This window comes from Pelodiscus sinensis, chromosome 32 (genome assembly GCF_049634645.1).
Source record: "Pelodiscus sinensis isolate JC-2024 chromosome 32, ASM4963464v1, whole genome shotgun sequence".
Classification (NCBI taxonomy): domain Eukaryota; kingdom Metazoa; phylum Chordata; order Testudines; family Trionychidae; genus Pelodiscus; species Pelodiscus sinensis.
Window position 1 is genome coordinate 8,266,488 of NC_134742.1, and position 23,204 is coordinate 8,289,691.

The following is a 23,204-nucleotide window of genomic DNA, read 5'->3' on the forward strand; positions in this document are numbered from 1 at the left end:
GTGGACGCAAAGGACGGTGTAGATGCAATAATGCCTTCCATAGACAGAACTCTGTCAACAAAAGGCGTTATTCCTCGTAGAATGAGGTTTACATACGTCGACAAAACTGCTGAGTTTTGTCTACATTATGTCGACATAACTCAAAGGCAGTGTGGACGCAGGTATAGTTTTGTCGACAAAAGGCCATTTTTGTCGACAAAACTCAGTAGTCTAGACACACCCAAAGTTTCCAAGTTATCAGAGCACAAACATACAAACATTCTCCTTTATATATTAGTTAAATTGCCAGGACAATCAGGGTATGTCTAGACTACAGGGTTTTGTTGACAGAAGTTTTGTTGACAGATACTGTCGACAAAGCTTCTGTCGACAAAGAGCGTCTAGACTACAGCCAGTTCTGTCGACAAAGCAAGCCGCTTTGTCGACATAACAGTGTGGACACAAAGGGCAGTGGAGATGCAATAGCGCCTTCTGGCGACAGAACTCTGTTGACAAAAGGCGTTATTCCTCGTAGAATGAGGTTTACATACGTTGACAAAACTGCTGAGTTTTGTCAACGTTATGTCGACATAACTCAAAGGCAGTGTGGACGCAGGTATAGTTTTGTCGACAAAAGGCCATTTTTGTCGACAAAACTCAGTAGTCTAGACACACCCATAGTTTCCAAGTTATCAGAGCACAAACATACAAACATTCTCCTTTATATATTAGTTAAATTGCCAGGACAATCAGGGTATGTCTAGACTACAGGGTTTTGTCGACAGAAGTTCTGTCAACAGATACTGTCGACAAAGCTTCTGTTGACAAAGAGCGTCTAGACTGCAGCCAGTTCTGTCGACAGAGCAAGCCGCTTTGTCGACATAACAGTGTGGACGCAAAGGACAGTGTAGATGCAATAGCGCCTTCTATCGACAGAACTCTTGACAAAAGGCGTTATTCCTCATAGAATGAGGCTTACATACGTCGACAAAACTGCTGAGTTTTGTCGACGTTATGTCGACATAACTCAAAGGCAGTGTGGACGCAGGTATAGTTTTGTCGACAAAAGTCCACTTTTGTCAACAAAACCCTGTAGTCTAGACACACCCTCAGGGAAACCAATAACAATGCGGGCAGTTGTCTAACTTGGTCAAATATTGCATTTGTGGCCCAGCCCTCTCCCTCTGGTCGGGAGAGGGAGGGAGCGGGAGGGGAGGGGACCCATTGCCGTTGCCTTCTGGCAGGGACTAGCATTGAGAAGAGGAGCACAGTGCCCAGCCCTCTCCTTCCAGCTGGGAGGGGGGAGGCCATGCAGCTCCGGCTCCCGCCAGTGAGGGGAAACGCTGCACGGGTCCTACCCACCCCCTGCCCCCAGACCACCAGCGACACAGCACACGTCCTGCACACCCCTCCCCCACCCAAACCTCTGAAAGGCTCTGCAGCTCCCGCATGTGTCCTCCCCGCCACCCCAATCCTCTCAAGGCCACGCAGCTCCCGGTCCCCTCCCTGCACCCGAGTCTGCAGAGCTCCCACATGCCCCCACCTCCTCCTGCCTGAGCCCACACACCTCCTGCACACACTCCTCCCCCACACGAACCCTTGCAAGGGTGTGCGGCTCCCTTGTGACCCCATCTTGGCCCCCGGGTGGAAAAAGATTATTTGACACTTACCCACTTCTCCAGTAAGTTTCCCTGAAAAGTACAGAAATAAAGGCCAATGATTACCCGCCCCTTGCTCCGTTAAACAGGGTTAGAAGTGACATGCTACACTGACACAATCCATTAGGAAAGATGTCAGCTTTTAGCAGATATTTAGCAGATATCCCCTCTGGATGAAGTTTACCTAAGCCTGGGCAGCTGGGTCAGAGTTCATAGAACCCCAAGGCTGCCAGAGACCTCAGGAGGCATCAAGTCCAGCCCCCTGCCCAAAGCAGGACCAACCCCAATTCAATCAGCCCAGCCCTGGCTTTGTCAAGCTGGGATTTAAACAGCTCTAGGGATGGAGATTCCACCCCCTCCCTAGGGAACCCATCCCAGGGCTTCATCACCCTCCTAGGGAAATAGTTTTTCACAATATCCAACCTAGACCTCCTCCACTGTAACTTGAGACCATTGCTCCTTGTTCTGCCATCTGCTACCACTGAGAACAGCCTCTCTCCAGCCTCTATGGCAGTGCTCCCCAACCTTTTGGGGCTGCCGGGTGCCCGGGGGCAGGGCTGCTCATGCACCGCACATCCGGGGAGGAGGGCCGCTCATGTGCCATGCGTCCAAGGGTAGGGCCATGCATACACTGGGCGCCCGGGCATGGAGCCACCCACGCGTCACGCTCCTAGGGCCAGCACCGCACATATGCCACGCGCCCAGGGCATGCCCCCACCTCCCCCCACCTGAGCCCACACACCTCCTGCACACACCCCTCTCCCACACGCAAGGGTGTGTGGCTCCCGCATGACCCCCACCCAGGCCCCCACGTGTAAAAAGGCCATTTGAAACTTACCCACTTCTCCAGTAAGTTTCCCTGAAAAGTACAGAAAGAAAGGTCAATGATTGTCAGTCCCTTGCACCATTAAACAGTGTTAGAAGCCCCATCCTACAGTTACACACTCCATTAGGAAAGATGTCGGCTTTCATTGGACATTCAGCAGAGATCCCCTCTGGACCTGAACAGCTGTGTCTGAGTTCACAGAGCCCCAGGGCTGGCAGAAACCTCAGAAGGCATTGGGTCTAGTCCCCTGCCCAAAGCAGGACCCACCCCAACTCAACCATCCCAGACAGGGCTTTGTCAAGCTGGGACTTAAACACCTCTAGGGATGGAGCCGTTCCCTCCCTAGGGATCCCTTTCCAGTGCTTCACCGCCTGCCTAGGGAAATAGTTTTTCCTGATATCAAACCTAGATATCCCTACTGTAACTTGAGACCATTGCTCCTCATTCTGTCATCCATCACCACTGTGAACAGCCTCTCTCCATTCTCTTTGGAACCCCCTTTCAGGAGTTGAAGGCTGCTCCTAAATCCCCCCTAACTCTTCTGTTCTGCAGACTAAACTTGCCTGAATCCCTCAGCCTCAGGGCTGGCCTTACCATGAGGGAAACTGAGGCAGCCGCCTCAGGTGCCAGACTGTGGTGGGGAGCCACTAGGACTCAGAGTGTAGAAAATTTTGTCTCCTTCTGGTGCATATGTATGTTTCAGAGCCAGAGCCGGCCCTAACCATTCTTGCACCCCGACAGCTCCGCACGGTACCCCTTATAATCAGGCGCCCCGGGCTATCGCCTGGTCAGCCCATAGCTTGGGCCAGCTCTGAGCAGAGCACTCCCAAGAGAGGAGTAGAACAGGAAGAAGGCAGAATTGAGACCTTTCACAATTTTGGCCCAAGCGAAGAGGCATGGGGGCATCATTTGGGCTTCCCGCATCAGGTGCCAAATGTTGTGGGCCAGCCCTGTTCAGCCTCTCCTCATAGGTCATGTGCTCCAGCCACTGAATCATTTTGGTTGCCTTCTACTGGTTCCTCTTCAGTATGTCCACATCCTTTCTATAAAGGGAGTCCAAGAATTGGACACAATACTCCAGATGTGGCCTCACCAACACCGAATAAGAGTTATATGAATATGGGGTTATTTTTATTATCTGAGCAAGAAATGTGTTTTTTAATCGATTTACTGCAAGGGCCTATCTCTAAGGCCTATCTCTGTATTGCTGGGGTGAGTTACACTTTAATAGGAAAAAAGATGTGTAGTACAAATATGAGAGGCCAGGCCTAAAGCCTGGACACATACAGTGGTAACCCCCTGAGAACTAGCCGGGGAGGGAGAGAGAGGACATTGCAGAAAAAAGATCGATTTTCTATGATCAGATTCTCTCGTTCGGGTCTATTTCCTCAGACTCCGCTCTCCTATTCTACCCCCCGCCACATACACACACACCCTTCTGCCATACCCCACTATCGTTAAACTCTCCCTCTGATACTCACCTTTCATTTTAAACAGATAAATGGCGAGACCAATGCTACAAAGCCAAACCACCAGGATCATACTCAGAGCCACCATCCATGAGTGTGTTAGTCTTCAAAGTGCCACCAGACTCCTTTTTGTTGAAACAGACTAACCTGACTGCTTTTAAAAGGACTTTTACTAGTTCTCTAAAAAGAAAGAGCCAGAAGCAGGGTCCTGGTGCCTGAATCAAAGGTAGCAAGAGTTATACTCTGAGTAACAGACAGGTCATGTGAACAGCAGATGTTTCCCTGGATGTCAGTGTCCATTACCACTAGAGCTGTTAGCACTGATAAAAGCCCATGGAGTGTGTAATTACATTCCACCAGGACAGCACAAGGACACCCCAACTTAGGACATGAAACTATAGTTTGAAACAACAGAAGGGAAACCATGACAAGAGGCGGTGAGTAGGGATGCTTTGGAGGAAAGTCCAAGGGGACATACCAAACATGTCATTAATGAACAAGATGATCGTTTGGCGTGTATTGTACATAACATAAGAACATCAGAATGGCCGTACTGGGTCAGACCAAAGGTCCATCTAGCCCAGTAGCCTGTCTGCCAACAGTGGCCAGCACCAGGTGCCTCAGAGAGAGTGGACCAAAGACAGTGATCAAGCGATTTGTCTCCTGCCATCCCTCTCCAGCCTCTGACAAACAGAGCCCAAGGACACCATTTTATCCCCTGGCTAATAGCCTTTTATGGACCTAACCTCCATGAAATAACCTAGCTTCTCTTTAAATTCTGTTATAGTCCTAGCCTTCACAGACTCCTCTGGCAAGGAGTTCCACAGGTTGACTACACACTGTGTGAAGAAGAACTTTCTCTTATTAGTTTTATACTTGCTACCCATTAATTTCATTTGGTGTCCTCTAGTTCTTCTATTTAGGGAACTAATAAATAACTTTTCTTTATCCGACCTCTCCACACCACTCATGATTTTATAGACCTCTATCATATCCCCCCTCAGTCTCCTCTTTTATAAACTAAAAAGTCCCAGTCGCTTTAACCTCTCCTCATATGCAACACATTCCAAACCCCTAATCATTTTAGTTGCCCTTTTCTGAACCCTTTCCAAGGCCAAAATATCTTTTTTGAGGTGAGGAGACCACATCTGTACACAGTATTCAAGATGTGGGCGTACCATAGTTTTATACAGGGGCAGTAAGATATTCTGTGTCTTATTTTCTATCCCTTTCTTAATAATTCCTAGCATCCTATTTGTCTTTTTGACCGCCGCTGCACAACATGTGGAAGTTTTCAGAGAACTGTCCACGATAACTCCAAGATCTCTTTCCTGATTTGTCGTAGCCAAATTAGCCCCTATCATACTGTACGTATAGTTGGGGTTATTTTTCCCAATGTGCATTACTTTACACTTATCCACATTAAATTTCATTTGCCATTTTTTTGCTCAATCACTCAGTTTGGTGAGATCTTCTTGGAGTCCCTCATAGTCTGCTTCTGTCTTGACTATCCTAAACAGTGTGGTATCATCCGCAAACTTTACCACCTCACTGCTTACCCCTTTCTCCGGACAATTTATGAATAAGTTGAAAAGGATTGGTCCCAGGACTGACACTTGGGGGACACCACTAGTTACCCCTCTCCATTCTGAAAATTTACCATTTATTCATACTCTTTGTTTCCTGTCTTTTAACCAGTTCTCAATCCAAGAAAGGACTTTCCCTCTTATCCCAGGGCCATGTAATTTACACAAGAGCCTTTGGTGAGGTACCTTGACAAAGGCTTTCTGAAAATCTAAGTATACTATATCTACTGGATCCCCCTTGTCCGCATGTTTGTTAACCCCTTCAAAGAACTCTAATAGATTAGTAAGGCAGGATTTCCCTTTACAGAAACTATGTTGACTTTTGTCCAACAAATTGTGTTCTTCTACATGCCTCACAAATTTTATTCTTTACTATTGTTTCGACTACTTTGCCCGGTACTGAAGTTAGACTTACTGGTCTGTAATTGCCAGGATCGCCTCTAGACCCTTTTTAAATATTGGTGTCACATTGGCTACCTTCCAGTCATTAGGTACGGAAGCCAATTTAAGAGATAGATTACAAACTACAGATAATAGTTCAGCAATTTCCCATTTGAGTTCTTTTAGAACCCTTGGATGAATGCCATCTGGTCCCGGAGATTTGTTAACATTAAGTTTTTCTATTTGTTCCAAAACCTCCTCTAATGACACTTCAATCCGGGACAGTTCCTCAGACTCATCACCCACAAAGGACGGTGCAGATTTGGGAATCTCCCCAACGTCCTCAGATGTGAAGAATGAAGCAAAGAAATCAGTTAGTTTCTCCACAATGGTTTTATCGTCCTTCATTGCTCCTTTTATAGCTCAATCACCTAGGGGACCCGCAGGCTTTTTAGCAGGCTTCCTGCTTCTAATGTACTTAAAAAACATTTTGTTATTTCTTTTTGAGTTTTTGGCTAGCTGTTCCTCAAAATCTTTTTTTGCTTTTCTTATTACATTTTTACACTTGATTTGACAGTGTTTATGTTCCTTTCTATTTATCTCTCTATGATTGGACTTCCACTTCTTAAAAGATGCCTTTTTGTCCCTCACTGCTTCTTTCACATGGTGGGTAAGCCACGGTGACTCTTTTTTAGGTCTCTTGCTATGTTTTTTAATTTGGGGTATACATTTAAGTTGGGCCTCTATTATGGTGTCTTTAAAAAGTTTCCATGCAGCTTGCAGGGATTTAGCTCTAGTCACTGTGCCTTTTAATTTCTGTTTAACTAACCTCCTCATTTTTGTGTAATTCCCCTTTTTGAAATTAAATGCCAGGGTGCTGGACTGCTGAGGTGTTCTTCCCACCACAGGAATGTTGAATGTTATTATATTATGGTCACTATTCCCAAGCGGTCCTTTAACGGTTATCTCCTGGACCTGATCCTGCACTCCACTCAGGACTAAATCGAGAATTGCCTCTCCCCTTGTGGGTTCCTGTACCAGCTGCTCCAAGAAGCAGTCATTTAAGCCATTGAGAAATTTTATCTCTGCTTCTCTTCCTGAGGTGACATGTATCCAGTCAATATGGGGATAATTAAAATTTATAGGAGGAGACAAACAATCGTAGATTGTTTGTCTCCACCTATAAATATTGGCGTACCTTGACTTAACTTGTCTGGCCTACAGGGCGACACTAAAATCCATACTGTTAACTGAGCGGAGTCCTTTGTCCTGAGTTCAAACGCATAGGGCCTCAGAGGCCGTCTGGCTACTGATGACTGTTAATGTTCTTTGTTTGTCAATAAACCTGAATTGGATGCCTTTGTACCTTACCTGAGTCTGTAGTCTTTGGTATCAGAAGGGTAACCATGTTAGTCTGACTTTGCAAAAGTGATGAGGAGTCCTGTGGCACCTTATAGACTAACAGATGTGTTGGGGCATAAGCTTTTGTGGACAAAGACCCATTACATCTGAGGAAGTGGGTCTTTGCCCACAAAAGCTTATGCTCCAATAAATCTGTTTGTCTACTGTGGTCTTTGGAGGCTCTCGTGAAGTTTATTGCACTAGCTACCCGTGTAGAGCTGGCACAATCTGTGGGAGCCTATGAAAACACACGCAGACGAATGCTGATCATCACTGAAGGAGCAGTAGACATATGAGGATGCCACACCAGTGAATCCTGAACTTACTACATTGACCTACTACAGGGGAATAAATGAACAGGTGGGTGGGAGCGGGCAGGATTTTGACTGCACTGTTTGGCCTGATCTACACTAGGGCTGTGTCTAGACTGGCCAGTTTTTCCAGAAAATCAGCCGCTTTTCCGGAAAAACTTGCCAGCTGTCTACACTGGCCGCTTGACTTTCCGGAAAAGCACTGACGATCTCATGTAAGATCATCAGTGCTTTTCCGGAAATACTATGCTGCTCCCGTTTGGGCAAAAGTCTTTTTCCGAAAGACTTTTATGCAAAAGGGCCAGTGTAAACAGCACAGTACTGTTTTCCGCAAAAAAGCCCCGATCGCGAAAATGGCGATTGGAGCTTTTTTGTGCAAAACCACGTCTAGATTGGCCACGGACGCTTTTCTGAAAAAAGTGCTTTTGTGGAAAAGCATCCTGCCAATCTAGACGTGCTTTTCCGAAAATGCTTTTAACGGAAAACTTTTCCATTAAAAGCATTTTCGGAAAATCATGCCAGTGTAAACGTGGCCTAGGAGTTTACATTGGCCTTAGCACCATACAGTCAATTTTATTATATGATATTTAAATGATATTCTTATCAATAAACTAGGTAAATACAACTTAGATGGGGCTACTATAAAGTGGGTGCATAACTAGGTGGATAACTGTACTTAGAGAATGGTTATTAATGGTTCACAATCCTGCTGGAAAGGTATAACAACTGGGATTCTGCAGGGGTCTGTTCTGGGACCGTCTCTGTTCAATATCTTCATCAACGATTTAGATATTGGTATAGAAAGTACGCTTATTAAGTTTGCAGGTGATACCAAGCTGGGAGGGGTTGCGACTAATCTGGAAGAAGGGTCATAATTCAAAATGACCTGGACAAATTGGAGAAATGGTCTGAGGTAAATAGGATGAAGTTTAATAAAGACAAATTCAAAGTGCTCCACTTAGGAAGGAATAATCAGTTTCACACATAAAAAATGGGAAGCGACTGTCTGGGAAGGAGTACGGCAGAAAGGGATCATGGGGTTATAGTGGACAACAAGTTGAATATGAGTCAGCAGTGTGATGCTGTTACTAAGAAAGCAAACATGATTCTGGGATGCATTAACAGTTGTGTTTTAAGCAAGACACGAGAAGTCATTCTTCCACTCTACTCTGCGCTGGTTAGGCCTCAATTGGACTATTGTGTTCAGTTCTGGGCACCGCATTTCAAGAAAGATGTGGAGAAATTAGAGAAGGTCCAGAGAAGAACAATGAGAATGATTAAAGGTCTAGAGAACATGACCTATGAGGGAAGGCTGAAGGAATTGGGTTTGTTTAGTTTAGAAAAGAAAAGATTGAGGGGGGACATGATAGCCGTTTTCAGGTATCTAAAAGGGTGTCATAAGGAGGAAGGAGAAAACTTGTTCATCTTGGCCTCTGGGGATAGAACAAGAAGCAATGGGCTTAATCTGCAGCAAGGGAGGTTAAGGTTGGACATTAGGAAAAAGTTCCCAACTGTCAGGGTAGTCAAACACTGGAATAAATTGCCCAGGGAGGTTGTGGAATCTCCATCTGTGGAGATACTTAAGAGTAGGGTAGATAAATGTCTATCAGGGATGGTCTAGACAGTATTTGGTCCTGCCATGAGGGCAGGGGACTGGACTCGATGACCTCTCAAGGTCCCTTCCAGTCCTAGTATTCTATGATTCTATGAATTTTTAACTGAAGTGTCCACACTACCAAGCCAATTGTGTCACCCTGGCCGTGTCCACACTCAGGGGTTCTTTCGAAAAAAGTACCCTTTTTTCGAAAGAACTTCCCCTGCATCCAGACTCAAGCCACGTTCTTTCGAAATTATTTCGAAAGAACGCGGCTTTTCTTTCGATGGCGGTAAACCTCGTTTCACGAGGAAGAACGCCTTCCTTCGAAAGTTCCTCTTTTGAAGGAAGGCGTTCTTCAATGTAAAGAGGCCGTCTTCGAAAGAGAGCATCCAGACTCGCTGGGTGCTCTCTTTCGAAAAAGCGGATTTCCTCTATCGAAAGATCCGCCTGCAGTCTAGACGCGATCTTTCGAAAGAGGCTCTTTCGAAAGATGCTTTCGAAAGAGCCTCTTTCGAAAGAAGCCTGCAGTCTAGACACACCCCCTGAGGGTCTGCTGAAGTCTATTTCACCAGGAGTAGCGCTATTCCTGACCTTGCGTGGTTGAAGTGATGCTGGTGTAGTTGCAGCATTTCTTGAAATTTGACGCTATTGGCCTCTGAGAGGTCTCCCACAGATGTCCGCTCCGAGCGCTCTGGCCACAGCTTCTGCCTCTTCTGCTCTCCCACCAAGCTCAACAAAGTCCCAGAAACAGTAGAACGGCCTGTCCCATGTGGCTGTCCCTATCCCATTGGACACTGCAATGACTACACGTTCTTCTGCTCCCATGGGCTCCAGTTCCCAGGGGTTCAGAAGAGCACCAGCCTGGAGAGTCCAGAAGATCCTGGAGCTCATTGGGGGGGGGGGGGAGATGAAACCATCTGGAATGAGCTTAGAACCAGCAGGAGGAACATTGAGATTTACAGCAGGACTGCAACCTGCCTGGTACTCACTGCATGCAGTAACAACTGTTCTTTGAGGTATGTGTCCCAATGGGTGCTCCACTGTTAGTGATGGGTCATCCCTGGAGCCGCAGTCCGGAGCTTTTTCCTTAGCAGTTTACTGTCGGGCTGCGCATGCACAGGAGGCAGCTCACACCATTGGTGGTTTGACAGCTGCCTCCTGCACAGTCTGCCCCCTCCCCTTCAATTCCTCGATTGCACTCGAGTCTACGTAACTCCGAGAAGAAAGGAGGAAGGGAGAGTTGTGGCGCACCCATGGAGACACACATCTCGAAGAACAGTCCTTACTGCACAAAGTGAATAACTTCCTTTTCTTGTTCCGGCGATGTCCCCATTTGTGCTCCTCTGTTGGGGTGTGTCTAGACTACATGGCTCCATCGACGGAGCCATGTAGATTAGGGTCGTAGGCAAAGGGAAATGAAGCGGTGATTTAAATAATCGCTGCTTCATTTAAATTGAAATGGCAGCCGTGCTGTGCTGATCAGCTGTTTGTCGGCTCAGCGCGCTAGTCTGGGTGCTCCCCCGTCGACATCAAAGGCATTTGTTGACCGCCCCAGTATGCCTCGTGGGATGAGGTTTACCGGGGAGGTCGACAAATGCCTTTGATGTCGACGGGGGAGCGTCCAGGCTAGCGCGCTGAGCAGACAAACAGCTGATCAGCTGTTTGTCGGCTCAACGCGGCAGCCATTTAAATTTAAATGAATTTAAATTAAAATTCATTTCTGGGCTTCATTTCCCTTTGCCCAGTAAACAAATCTAGATGGCTCCGTCAACGGAGCCATGTAGTTTAGACATACCCTTGGTGACTACAAAGCAGTACCCACTGTGGATGGTGGGAATCAGAGTTACTGCCTAATGGTGGAGGATAAGACTGCTGTAGCCACTGCTCTATCGCCTGCTAATTGCAGCATGATGGCATAATGCCTGGAAAAGGTGTGTTCAGATGACCAGGTGGCTGCTCGACAGATGTTGCTCAAAAGGACACTGCTCAGGAAAGCAGTACTTTGCCAGGGCATGGGTGGAATGTTTCCTCTGGGGAGTTGTCAGGGGCTTATTGCAAAGATCATGAGAGTGGATGATACAGGATGCTATCGATGTGGAGGAGATGGGTGTACCCCTTAGCGACTGAGACAAAAAGGAATGCCTTTTTGCAGAACACCTGCGTTCTGTCAATGTAGAATGCTAGAGTATAAAATGTCTAGCGAATGAAGCAGTGCATCCCTAGGGGACATGTGCGGGTTTGCAAAAAAACAAAAATAGGCAGAACTATTGATGTGGAATGAGGTGGTAATTTTAGGGAGAAAGGAAGGGTGGACAATTAATGCCCATCTCACTGACCCTCCTTGCAGAGGTGACAGCTACCAAACACAGCACCTTCACTGTAAGGAATGAAAGTGCACTTGTGGCCATAGGCTCAAATGGGGGTCTCATAAGGCAGTCTAGCACTAGACTGAGGAACCATGAGGCTGCAGAGGCTCTGGGAGACAGACCCATAGTTTCCTATAGACAACCACCTAACCTCAAGATGATTCTTACCAACCACCACAGGACATACCACACTAATACCAACCCTGGTACCTTCCCTTGCAACAAACCCTGTTGCCAGCTTTGTCCACATATTCGTTCTGCTGACACCATTATTGGACCTAACCAAGTGAGTTATAAGATCAAGAACACATATTCCTGCGCATCCAGAAATATAATCTATGCTATCATGTGCCGAAAGTGTCCGTCTGCTATGTACATTGGACAAACGTCTCAGACACTTCGCCAAAGGATTAATGCCCACAAAACAGATATCAGACAAGATCACAAAGAAAAAACAGTTTCTTGCCATTTTAACCAGAAAGGACACTCTCTCAATGACTTGACCACCTGCATTCTGCTACAAAGACCTTTTACATCTGCACTTGAAAGGGAATCCTCTGAACTGTCATTCATGTTAAAATTCGATACTTTCCAAAAAGGACTCAACAAACATTTGAACTATCTCACCCATTACCAAGATAGTTTCCCCAATTATCACCTCTAATACCATTAACTCACAAACATCCCACTCTCCCTACCTCTAATATCATCAATTCACAGACACTTACCTTCCTTCCTTCCCCCCCCCTGCATCCCCCTCCTGTTCTGCAATGTGATTTGTCCTTTTCATAATTGTTCATTTTTTTTAATTGTATCCTTTGGTATATATGGTTGTGACTATTTTCTTCCACTATTTGATCTGAGGAAGTGGGTCTGGCCCACGAAAGCTCATCATCTAATAAACCATCTTGTTAGTCTTTAAAGTGCTACATTGTCCTGCATTTTGCTTCACATGCTCTGTGTGTGTGTTGGGGGGGTGGGATAAAGGCTCTGAAGGCCCCTTAAAAGCCTCTTCGTAACAGGCTGGGTGAAAACTGATGAGCTGTCCACTTGTTCATGGAATACAGCAATCGCTGCAAGGTGTACCCTGACCGTAGAGGCAGATAAGCCCCCTTCCTTAAGGTGATAGATGTAGTATAGAATGGAAGGACCTGGGGCATTCTGAGGATCAAATTGAGTTCGTTGGTATCAGGATGTGAAGCGTCTCCATTTTTGAAGGTCAGTCTCCCTGGTAGATGGGCTTCTACTGTGAAAAAGAACTGACTTCATGCAGTCAGAGCAGCGGGATTAAGCTCCAGACTGTCAAGTGTCTGGTAAGTACAGAGGTGTCCTTAAGCTCCCCCTGTTTTAAAAAATGTGAATAGCAAATCTTTCAAAAGAACCAGGAAACACGATGCCCACTCCCTCCCCAATGCTGCTACAAGGACATGAGCATGTACAAAAATATCATGTATGTAAGGAGAGAGAAGGAGACTTACCAAATGGCTCTGAGTGCTTCTCTGCATTGGAGAACACATTTCTTTACATAGCCCATTGGCTGTTTGTCAGAGGCTGGAGATGGGTGGCACGAGACAAATCGCTTGATCATTGTCTTTGGTCCATCCCCTCTGGGGCACCTGGTGGTGGCCACTGTGGGCGGACAGGATACTGGGCTAGATGGACCTTTGGTCTGACCCAGTATGGCCATTTTATGCCCTGGGGAGTTGTCCCCTGAGCCTGTAACCAGGGGCTGCTGCCAGGGCCAGCCCAAGCCTTTTTAGTGCCCTGGGCCCGGGCACGCAGCGCCGCCCCCGAGCGCAGGGTGCATGCGTGGGCCCACCCCTGGGGCACATGGCACATGCGCTGCCCAGCCCGGCCCGGCCCGGCCAGCGCTGCTCGTGCGCATGCCGGGCCGTGCAGGGCCCCGCAGCCATGGGGGGAGGGCGCTGCTGGCCGGCGCCGCATGGATGCAGGCAGGCCGGTGCTGCGGGAGCTGGGCGCACGTCTCCTGATGGCAGCTGTAAGGGACGCTGCATGCCCCTTACAGCTGCCATCAGGCGCCCCCCATCGGTTGGCTCCCTGGGCAGCTGCCCGGCTCACCCATGCCTCCGTTCAGCCCTGGCTGCTGCAGATGATCAGTCCACGGACAGAGGGAAACCTCAGTGGTATTTCCATCCCTGTGCTGCTGGGGGTGGGGCAGTTCTAAGCTCCCATCGTGCCAGGCCAAGTGTCAGATCTGTCCCTATGTGCACTGCTTTGAAGAAAATCCCTTGGGAATGTCCCTGTATTTCCTGCTCCAACATTAACCTTTGATTCTGAAGAGATAAACACTCAGGGCAAAGGAGCCCAGCAAAACCACCAGGGTCACTCCCAGAGACACCATCCAGGGATTCACCTTTGGGAAAAATGGATCTGAAAAACACAAGCCCAGAGACACCCACTTTACTCAGTAAGCAGGGACCCAGCTCTGATGACTCCATTGTGTGTAAGGTAGCCTACATGGGACTGGTCTAACACAAAGGAGAGAATGTGGCCCCATCAGCACTGCACCAAACACCACAAACCAACCAGTAGAGCCACCACATTGGCACATTGGTATATGAGTGAACCTGACCTGGCAGTGGGATGGGTCTTGTGAGATCTGCCGTGGGAACGTGGACAAGCCCTTTCCCCTCTCGGTGGCTCCATTTCCTGGCCAGACTTTCTGGGGTCCTGATTATTTAGGCGCTTGTTCTTTGTAGCAGGCACTGACTGTTACGCTGTGATTTTTTGCAGTGTGCAGCACACTGGGGCTACTGTCTCATATGAGCTATCTAACATAGTAACTGCTAGTAACAGTAACAGGTCGGAGTATTCAGCATTAAAGTCTCTGATCACTGAGGGGATCCTGGCATAAGATAGAGAAGTAGAAGTACAGCTTAACCAGTATAGTAGTGTCCATACCAGTGTTCCCAGTAAGCTGTGTGCTGGGGCGGCCACTCAAAAGGGATTCAGATGCCACCAACTTGATTAGCAGAGTGCACAGAGCACCCTCCACCTGAAGGATGAGTCCTAGGGGTGGTGCACATCTGTACATTCCACTGGTGCGTGCAACAAAATTTATTCTGCACATGGATGGAAAGAAATGAGAGAGAACACTGGCCCACGCTAGAAGTGTTTTGTTGGTAGAGCTGTCCTGGCAAATTCTTCTTAGTAGACAAGACTTAAATTATCTATGTGCACAAAAAAGATGACACCATTAACTAACTAGGTTTTTTGGAGATTTCTGTTTGTAAGTTTGTTTTAAATAGATGCTGTATTTAATCTGATCAGGAGGTTGTTGTCTTTTTTCTGTCACTGCTCAATATGTGGTTTTTGATGGTCACTGACCTGATATATAAAATAATGTTGATTCCTTTTCTTGGCTGAGGCGGGTGTTCCTGACCAAACAGGACAAGTTCCGATTGGAATTTTCCATTATAACAGCAGAATTTTGTGTTTCATACAGTCCATTGGCTTCTTGGGAATTTGTTTGAGAGACTGAAGGAAAGGCCTGTCCATTGAGATCTCTCCACGTCACCTCGGGCTCCGGGTACCACCCAGCCGACCGGCACACCACTCGGATCCCTCCATCCTGGTAATTTTCAACCGACACATGAGGAGCAGAGCCTGAAGCTAGAGACAAATGAATAAATCCATGTTGGTTTATGCACATACTGAGCCTAGAGAATAAGAAATTAAACTTCCCTTTTATTCTCAAATGCCCATAGACTCAGGGAAATAGATGAACAAGAAATAAATTATTTCTTGGAGAGGATGGAGCTTTCTCCTCAGTATTGTTCCCTCCCAAGATCCACACAGACATGCCATTTTTGGACTATAGCAAACCCTTTAATTGATCATTGAATTTAGCACGAAGGGTATGTCTACACTACCACCCTAGTTCGAACTAGGGTGGTTAATGTAGTCCATTGAAGTTGCAAATGAAGCCCGGGATTTAAATATCCCGGGCTTCATTTGCATCTTGCCGAGCGCCACCATTTTTAAATCCCCGGTAGTTCGGACTCCGTGCCCACAGCTACACGCGGCACGGAGTAGGTAGTTCAAATTAGGCTTTCGAATTCGAACTACCGTTACACCTCGTTCCGCCCGGCAAGATGCAAATGAAGCCCGGGATATTTAAATCCCGGACTTCATTTGTAACTTCGATTGACTACATTAACCACCTTAGTTCGAACTAGGGTGCTAGTGTAGACATACCCAAACAGATTCTGTATAAAAATGGAGAAAAATAAATCTTGTATTTCAAATGTGCCTTCAGGTGAAATGTCAGCTCTCTGATTATGGAAAGTGACACCGGGCCACGGCACAAACCAAACTACACGCTGGAACTGCCTACCCTTATCGACTAATCGAATAGTTGATAACCAATCCACCGACTACTTCATGAGGAAGTAATTGCATGTTAACATTCATATTTTAGTTGTGGAGTCTCTGGAGCCCATAGGCTATTCAATGGGCATTCCAGACCGGCACAGCTGTGACTCCCTGTGTAACGAATTGCAAGTGACATGAAGGCTGCACAGGTCTGTCCCACTCCAAAGGGCATTATTCTCACTGCTGTGGCGCCTCCTGCTGGTAGCTCTGGGGAATTAGTCCTTTCTCAGCAGGGCGCCCCCTCCTGGAGGTGTCTCGCCCGTCTATGGTCCACGCTCATGTGCCAGACCTGCACTGCTCCAGGAATGTGGCGCCCTCTGCAGGACACGGCCCTCTAGCAGTGCCGCTCCAGTGAGTTCTCATCCCCCTCCAGGGGTTATCGGAGGTGCTGAGTCTCTACTGCCCTTGTGGCCGACTGTGGCCTCCAAGCCCAGCCCCTCTGCCTCAGGGGCACACGACAGTCTGTATGGGCCATGTCTTGGCGGTGAGGTGAAAGGAGAATGTGGGGGACTCAGATCCATCCATTACTCTGGGTCCCGACTGAGGGACCCTCTGGCAGCTGCCTTGTCCCACTCTATTCTCCCCTCCACTGCCTCTCGCTCCCTGGGCCACTTCCCCTCTGGCCCTTTGCACCTCCTGGCCTTGTAGCAAGGCCACAGCCAGGAAGGGATCAGGCTGGAGCCTATCTCTCTAGCCCCCCTGGGCCTGCCCAGCCCTGCTCTACAGGTGATGCCTTCTCTGAGGGAACCAGGCCCTGCACCTTCCTAGGTCTGGGCCTCTCTCTCTATAGGGCTGTCCCCACAAGCTACCCCCTGCTTGGCTCTTTCAAAGCCTCTTTCCAATGGGCCAGGACTCTGCCCAGGCTCCCTCCAGCCTGCATTCACCGTTCCCAGCCAGTGTGGGGCCATCGCCCCACCACAGAAGGGAATTTGCATATTTGGCCAATTATCTCAGGAAATGAAAAGTCATTCCTGGGTCTTAGATTTAACCATGTGACTATAGGAAATCGGGTTTTGTGTCTCTCTTTGGTCCATTTCCCACGCCTGGGAAATGTTAAGTGTCAGGGTGAAATGACTCTTGAGGAAACAGGCGTCATAATCCAGGGTCACCTTCTCCGCTTTTCTCCACATTTGGTACAAGTAAGTAAATCACCTCAGGAACAGACCGTGGGTAAAATGCTCAAATCATTCAACTCACTTGGCATCATCCCTAAGAGACGTACATGCTACTGACCTGCCACCTTTAGTTCCAGTAGCGTTTCTTCATAAAAGGTGCCATCTTGAACAAAACAGCTGTACCGCCCTTCGTCGGAGACTGTGACATTGAAAATTTTCAAAGTAACATTCCCCTGGGTCAGACCATCATTCAAGAGCTCTGTCCGTCCCTGGTATTCTGGCATCTGCTGCTCGTACTGGTTCTTTCCATCGCTATAGTGATGGACAAATGGGGAGAGCTCGGACCGGAACCAAGTCACTTCCATGTTCTCAACGCTCATCCTGGGGGCCAGGTGACAGGGTAACACGATCTCCTCCCCCACCACGGCTGTGACAGGCTGGTCAGGTCCCACCACTTTAAATTGTGCTGCAGAATGTCCCAGGAGAGAAGGGAGAAAAGCTCAGAGAGAAGATCTTGTCCATTTAGTCAGTGGCGCACCCAAAATCAGTCCTGTTTTCTGTATTTTGCATTCCCTGGAGCTACTGGGAAGAGACCCAGCACAAGGAGATGCCACCAGCCAATGGGCCTTGCAGGCCGGGCTGAAGGGAAACCCCATCTGAGGGAACTAACACTGGGGAGAAGATTCCTGCCACATTGAGCCTTAGGGTATGTGGCCACCACGAGAGCAAGTGTCTGACCCACGGCATCCCTGGCTATGTCTAGACTGCAGGCTTCTTTCGAAAGAGGCTCTTTCGAAAGCATCTTTCGAAAGAGGCTCTTTCGAAAGATCGCGTCTAGACTGCAGGCGGATCTTTCGAAAGAGAAATCCGCTTTTTCGAAAGAGAGCACCCAGCGAGTCTGGATGCTCTCTTTCGAAGACGGCCTCTTTACATTGAAGAACGCCTTCTTTCGAAAGAGGAACTTTCGAAAGAAGGCGTTCTTCCTCGTGAAATGAGGTTTACCGCCATCGAAAGAAAAGCCGCGTTCTTTCGAAATAATTTCGAAAGAACGCGGCTTGAGTCTGGACGCAGGGGAAGTTTTTTCGGGAAAAGGCTACTTTTCCCGAAAAAACCCCTGAGTCTGGACACGGCCCCTGTGGCACAGCCGGGGGCAGGGTGAAGGGGTTTCCAGAAAAGATAAAGATATACCATCTCACAGAGATGGAAGGAACCTTGAGAGGTCATCCAGTCCAGTCCAGCCCTCTGCACTCATGGTAGGGCCAAGTACTATCCCTGACAGATTTGCCCATGACCCCTAAATGGCCCCCTCAAGGGTTGAACTCACAGCCCTGGGTTTAGCAAGCCAATGCACAAATCACTGAGCTATCCTTCCCCCTCTTTCTTTTAGCACTCCCCATTTTTCAACTTAGGAAGTGCCCAGTGCAGAGCCAGCACCCTGAAGTGAGGACAACTCCGCCCCTCCCTGAGATTTAGTCCTGCAGAAACCCTGGGCCCAGCCTTGCTGGGTTCCAAGGACTCTGCCGCACGGGAAAGAGGAAGTGGAGCCCTCGAGGTCAGGGAGGCCACTGGGGCTGTGCCTGCCCTTCTAGGGTATTTTCAAATAATAATTCATTCCCCAAATAACTATTTTGAAATAAGCTTTTTCCTCTTCCCAAGCAGGCATTGTTGTTTCAAAATAACAGGCTTGGTCGTGTGGACGCCTGGTTACTTCAAAATAAGGGGAGTTGTTTTCAAATATCTCCCCACTGTAGATATGCGCTGGGTAAAGACGTGGGAGCGAGGACTCTGATCCTGTCACTAGCCCATTTCACCAGGGTAGTACAGAAGCCAGGAGAGTTCTCTATAGGAGCAGGGCTCTCACCCCGCTTACACCGAGCTTGCTGTGTTATGTTTGCACACTGTGGGTATGTCTACACTGCACACTTATTTCAAAATAGCACGTCTACACTGCAGAGAAGCCTCAAAATAAGTCCGAGGCAGACTCGTAGTCATGCTACCTTGATTTAGAGCCCCACGAGGCCCCGGGGAGGAATAACTTAGAATGGCCCTGATGAGGGGCCATTTTGAAATAGCAGCAGTGGAGCGTCTGCACAGACCTTATTTCGAAATAGCTATTTCAGAAGAGGCGTTATTCCTCATGGAATGAGGTTTACAGATTTTGGAATAAGCTGCCCGTTCTTTTGAAAGTACTTCAAAATAAAGGAATGGCTGTGTAGACACCCACATTGTTATTTCGAAATAGCGGTGCAGTACAGATGCATCCTATGAGAAGTTCCATTGACTCTGAGGTGCACATGTTGTTAAGACACTTCTTGGATTTAAATAAATCCTCTCAGAAACCGCAGACCCAGCGCAGAGTCCTACCTGATTCCCTGCTGCGGACATAACAAGTCAGGAAGAAAACAAGAAAACCAGGCAGAGGGGAGCTGGCTCTGGCGCTGTGGCCGATGGAGGGAACCTTCATCTTCCCTGAAACTTGATCTAGACAACAGGAAGGAGAAAACAAAAACTGACCACAGTGAGCAGGACACTGACTAGCATTAAGGCTAAGTCTAGACTGGCAAGTCACTGTGCAGTAAATCAGCCCCCAGTGCTGTGATGTTCAAGATGTCCACACCGGCAAGGCAATTAGCCCTGGCCTATGTTAGGGCTTTATGTCAAAATAACCCCCCTTGGGTTGAATTTATAGGCGGAGCATCCACCCTAACCAATCCCTTATTTCAAAATAACGGGCTGTGCATTTCGAAATCTGGACTCCTGTTTTCCTCAGGGAATAGCGTTAATTTTGAAATAGCTATTTCGAAATAGCATTAGTGTGGACACTCCAGTGCCATTATTTCAAAATAGCTCCCCAGTGCTTCCCGGCCTCTAAGTTGAGGTAGCACGTCCTCATTAATGGAGCCTGCCTCGGACTATTTTTGAGGCTTCTCTGTACAGGGCATCCCCGCTATATGTCTCCCCAGTATATGTCAGTTCCGGACTAATGTTGTTGACACTTGTAGGAACTGTTGTGTTATATGTCCTCCCATTCCCCGCTGTTATGTCATGCAAAAAAAAAAAAAAGAGACCAATTTGTCCAAATGGAAGTCAACTGTGGGAAAAAATATCCCTGCTTTACATCATTTCACTCTACATCGTTTCCTCATGTAGACATGGTCTCTGGGTGCACTAGCTCTGCAGTCAGTGCATTCTGCTGCACACAACAGCCTCCATCCCCTCCCATCCAGCACGATGGGTAGGGCAGCTAAGCCAGCTTCTGGGGGCGCGCCCTTTCTCTCTACCTACCCTACTCCATCAGACCGCCTCTGCCATGTGGGGTTCTGGTCCAATGGCACCACCTCCTTCTCCTCCGGGCCCCCTTGAGAGCTGGGTTGCCGTGGGGTGGGGCATGCTTGGGCTTGGCAGGTGCAGCAGAAGCCACCCCTGGTGCTATTTTTTAATACGCAGGTCCCAATCTCTGTGGGCAACCCCAGCTCCATCTGGATTCAAGTGGCAGCCATTCGATACATGTTCCAGCTGGGTCAGCCTCACCGGAATGGACCTCCTGTGGTTGCAGCTTGACTCTAGCTGGAGCCGGGCAGCCTGTGGGGTAGCAGAAGTCTGTACTAAAAATAGCACCACAGGTGGCCTCTGCTCCAATCTCAGCACACAGTGCTGCACCAGGAGCAGCTGGGAATGAGACTGCAGTAATAGCATCACAGCTCCAGGGCTGGTCCACAAGATTTTGACCCCTGAGGCGGGGAGCTCAAATGATGCCCCCATGCCCTCTTTTTTCCTGCCTGCCTGTTGTGTCTCTTGTGCGCGCCTTCCTTCAGCACAGCACTCCACCATCTCTGTGCATCTAGAGCAGAGAGAATACATATGCACCAGCAACAGACACAATTTTCTACACTTTGGCTACGTCTAGACTGGCATGATTTTCCACAAATGCTTTTAACGGAAAAGCTTTTCCGTTAAAAGCATTTGTGGAAAAGAGAGTCTAGATTGGCATGGATGCTTTTGCGCAAAAGCATCCGTGGCCAATCTAGACGTGCTTTTGCGCAAAAAAGCCCCAATCACCATTTTCACGATCGGGGCTTTTTTGTGCAAAACAAATCTGAGCTGTCTACACTGGCCCTTTTGAGCAAAAGCTTTTGCACAAAAGAACTTTTGCCCGAATGGGAGCAGCATAGTATTTCCGCAAGAAGCACTGATTTCTTACATGAGATCGTCAGTGTCCCTGTGGACATTCAAGCGGCCAGTGTAGACAGCTGGCAAGTCTAAACACAGCCTTTGGGTCCTAGTGCTCCGCCCTCCACAGTCTGACACCTGAGGCGTCTGCCTCAGTTCGCCTCATGGTAAGGCCAGCCCTGTGCAGCCCAGCACCAGCCCCAAAAAGTGCTTTACACATGGAAGGCAGAAGGTAAGAGAAGGGGCAAGGGGAGTACTAAGGAGAAGGGGGGCAAGGAAAGGAAGGGGCTTGTGTGGAGGGGAGGGGGTAGGGCTGAAGAAGAGAGGGGCAGCCCCAAGGGGGAGGGTAGAGGAGAGATAAATGCCAGGGGGCCAAGAGGAGACAATGAGGAAAAGGGCAAGCGGGGAAGAGAAAGGAGGGAAGGTGTCAGTGGGGATGGGAAAAGGAAGGGGACAGCGTGATGCTAGGAGAGGAAAGGGGAGGAACAATGCGGACAAGAGGGAGGAAGAGGAATGGGTACCCAGAGAAGAGGGGTTGAAAGGAGGGGTAGGCATGAGGAAGGCAGGGGATGGAACAAGTCATGTATGGGGACACAGAGATCCGTGAGGAGAACTGGGGCAGATGATGGTGAGGGTTGGCACCAGGCAGAAAGAATCAAGGAGGTCAGGGGCACTGAGGAAAGGAGGAGGAAACAGGAAGGTGCAGGGTAAAGGAAGATGCAGGTACCAGGGGATGGGGGGAGGCGGAGGGAATGGAAGGACACTGGAGGGGAAGGACGGACACCAGAGGAGAGAGGCAGGGCAGGTGGGAAGAGGGAGGTGTTAGCAGCGGGGATGGGCAGAGGCAGCTGCAGCTGATCAGATGGGACTACAGGAGGAGAGGGCACAGGCGGAACAGAAGGGCTGATGCAGAGGAGGTGGGCAGGTCCTGAAAGGGCTGAGGGGAGTGGGAAAGGCAGGAGCCAGGACAGCAGAGGGGGGTGAGGGATATGGGTGCAGCAGCAGGCAATATGCTCACCATTGGTATAGTCTGGGCTTGTATTGTTTGCAGGGGCACTTGACCCCATTCTACAGTAGGGTGCTCAAAGCCAGTGAAATTGCCCCCAAACTTTTTACCTCACCCTCTTTCTCCCTGCCCGTGGCCCCAAACCACATTTCGCTTGTAGAATTCCTTAATACTGATTTTTCAATGAAATTGATGCTACATGAAAAAAAATGATTCCATTTGAGAAGGCCCACTCAGGAGGCATACAAATCTTTATTGCCTTCTCCTCTCTCAAAGGAGAAAAGGGAGCCCAATGAAAACTGAAAGAAAGAAAAACTACAATATTTCGTGGTCCATAGTACACGATTAAAACCAAACCAAGCCAAACCATGACATGTAATTTCCCAGGCAACACTACCAATTTGGAAGAGCTGTCCTCCTCCCATAGGATTCCCCGGGATTCTGCATCGTCAGTGGCTTGTCACACAGGAGGAAGCGATCCGTCACGCAAGGTACAGTACATTTCCCTGGGTCAGTGTAGCCTGGAGCCCCCCTCAGTGACACCCCCGAACAAGATCAGCTTCAGGCACGCGCAGAAAGACCCAGCTGCAGTTTTCTGCCCTGCCTGGTTCCGAGCAGGACTCGATGCTTCCCAAACACAAGAGGACTCGCCCCGCCGGCAAGAGGGAAAAGCGCAGCGAGAGCGGGCGGGGAACCAGACTTCGCGCAGCAAGTCGCCAGTCTCCGAAATCTTGGGAGGGGACGGGGGGGGGGGGGGGATTTGTCACAGATCGCCCCGGAGAACAACACGCAAGAGGCAGAAATCCCCAATCCCGCCGGCGGGCAGAGGGACACCCCGGGGCACCCTGCGGGGGGGTGAGACCGGAGATCTCCCCGAACGGGGCACCCCGGGCCGGTCCCGCACGGAGCGGGGCCAAGGAGCGCGCCGGGTGTTTCCAACCATC

At 48.7% G+C, this 23,204-nt stretch overlaps 1 protein-coding gene across 6 annotated transcripts in view; it reads right to left on the minus strand.

Annotated features, from left to right (window-relative positions):
* The window catches only part of LOC102453157 (butyrophilin subfamily 3 member A2-like), a 39,796-nt gene that overhangs the window by 16,335 nt on the left and 257 nt on the right, over positions 1 to 23,204 (minus strand). Inside the window, exons 1-7 of one of the 6 annotated variants that reach the window (XM_075914002.1) lie at positions 22,658 to 23,115; positions 19,449 to 19,565; positions 17,203 to 17,550; positions 14,923 to 15,207; positions 13,861 to 13,965; positions 2,476 to 2,496; positions 1,650 to 1,670 (exon numbers count right to left, since the gene is read on the minus strand). In XM_075914002.1, the coding sequence (XP_075770117.1) occupies positions 1,650 to 1,670; positions 2,476 to 2,496; positions 13,861 to 13,965; positions 14,923 to 15,207; positions 17,203 to 17,550; positions 19,449 to 19,565; positions 22,658 to 22,685 (925 nt within the window). In that variant the 5' untranslated portion in view covers positions 22,686 to 23,115. Of the gene's footprint in view, positions 1 to 1,649; positions 1,671 to 2,475; positions 2,497 to 13,860; positions 13,966 to 14,922; positions 15,208 to 17,202; positions 17,551 to 19,448; positions 19,566 to 20,369; positions 20,647 to 22,657; positions 23,116 to 23,204 lie in introns of those variants that run through there. The other 5 variants (XM_075914006.1, XM_075914005.1, XM_075914004.1 and 2 more) reach the window with 5 other exon arrangements.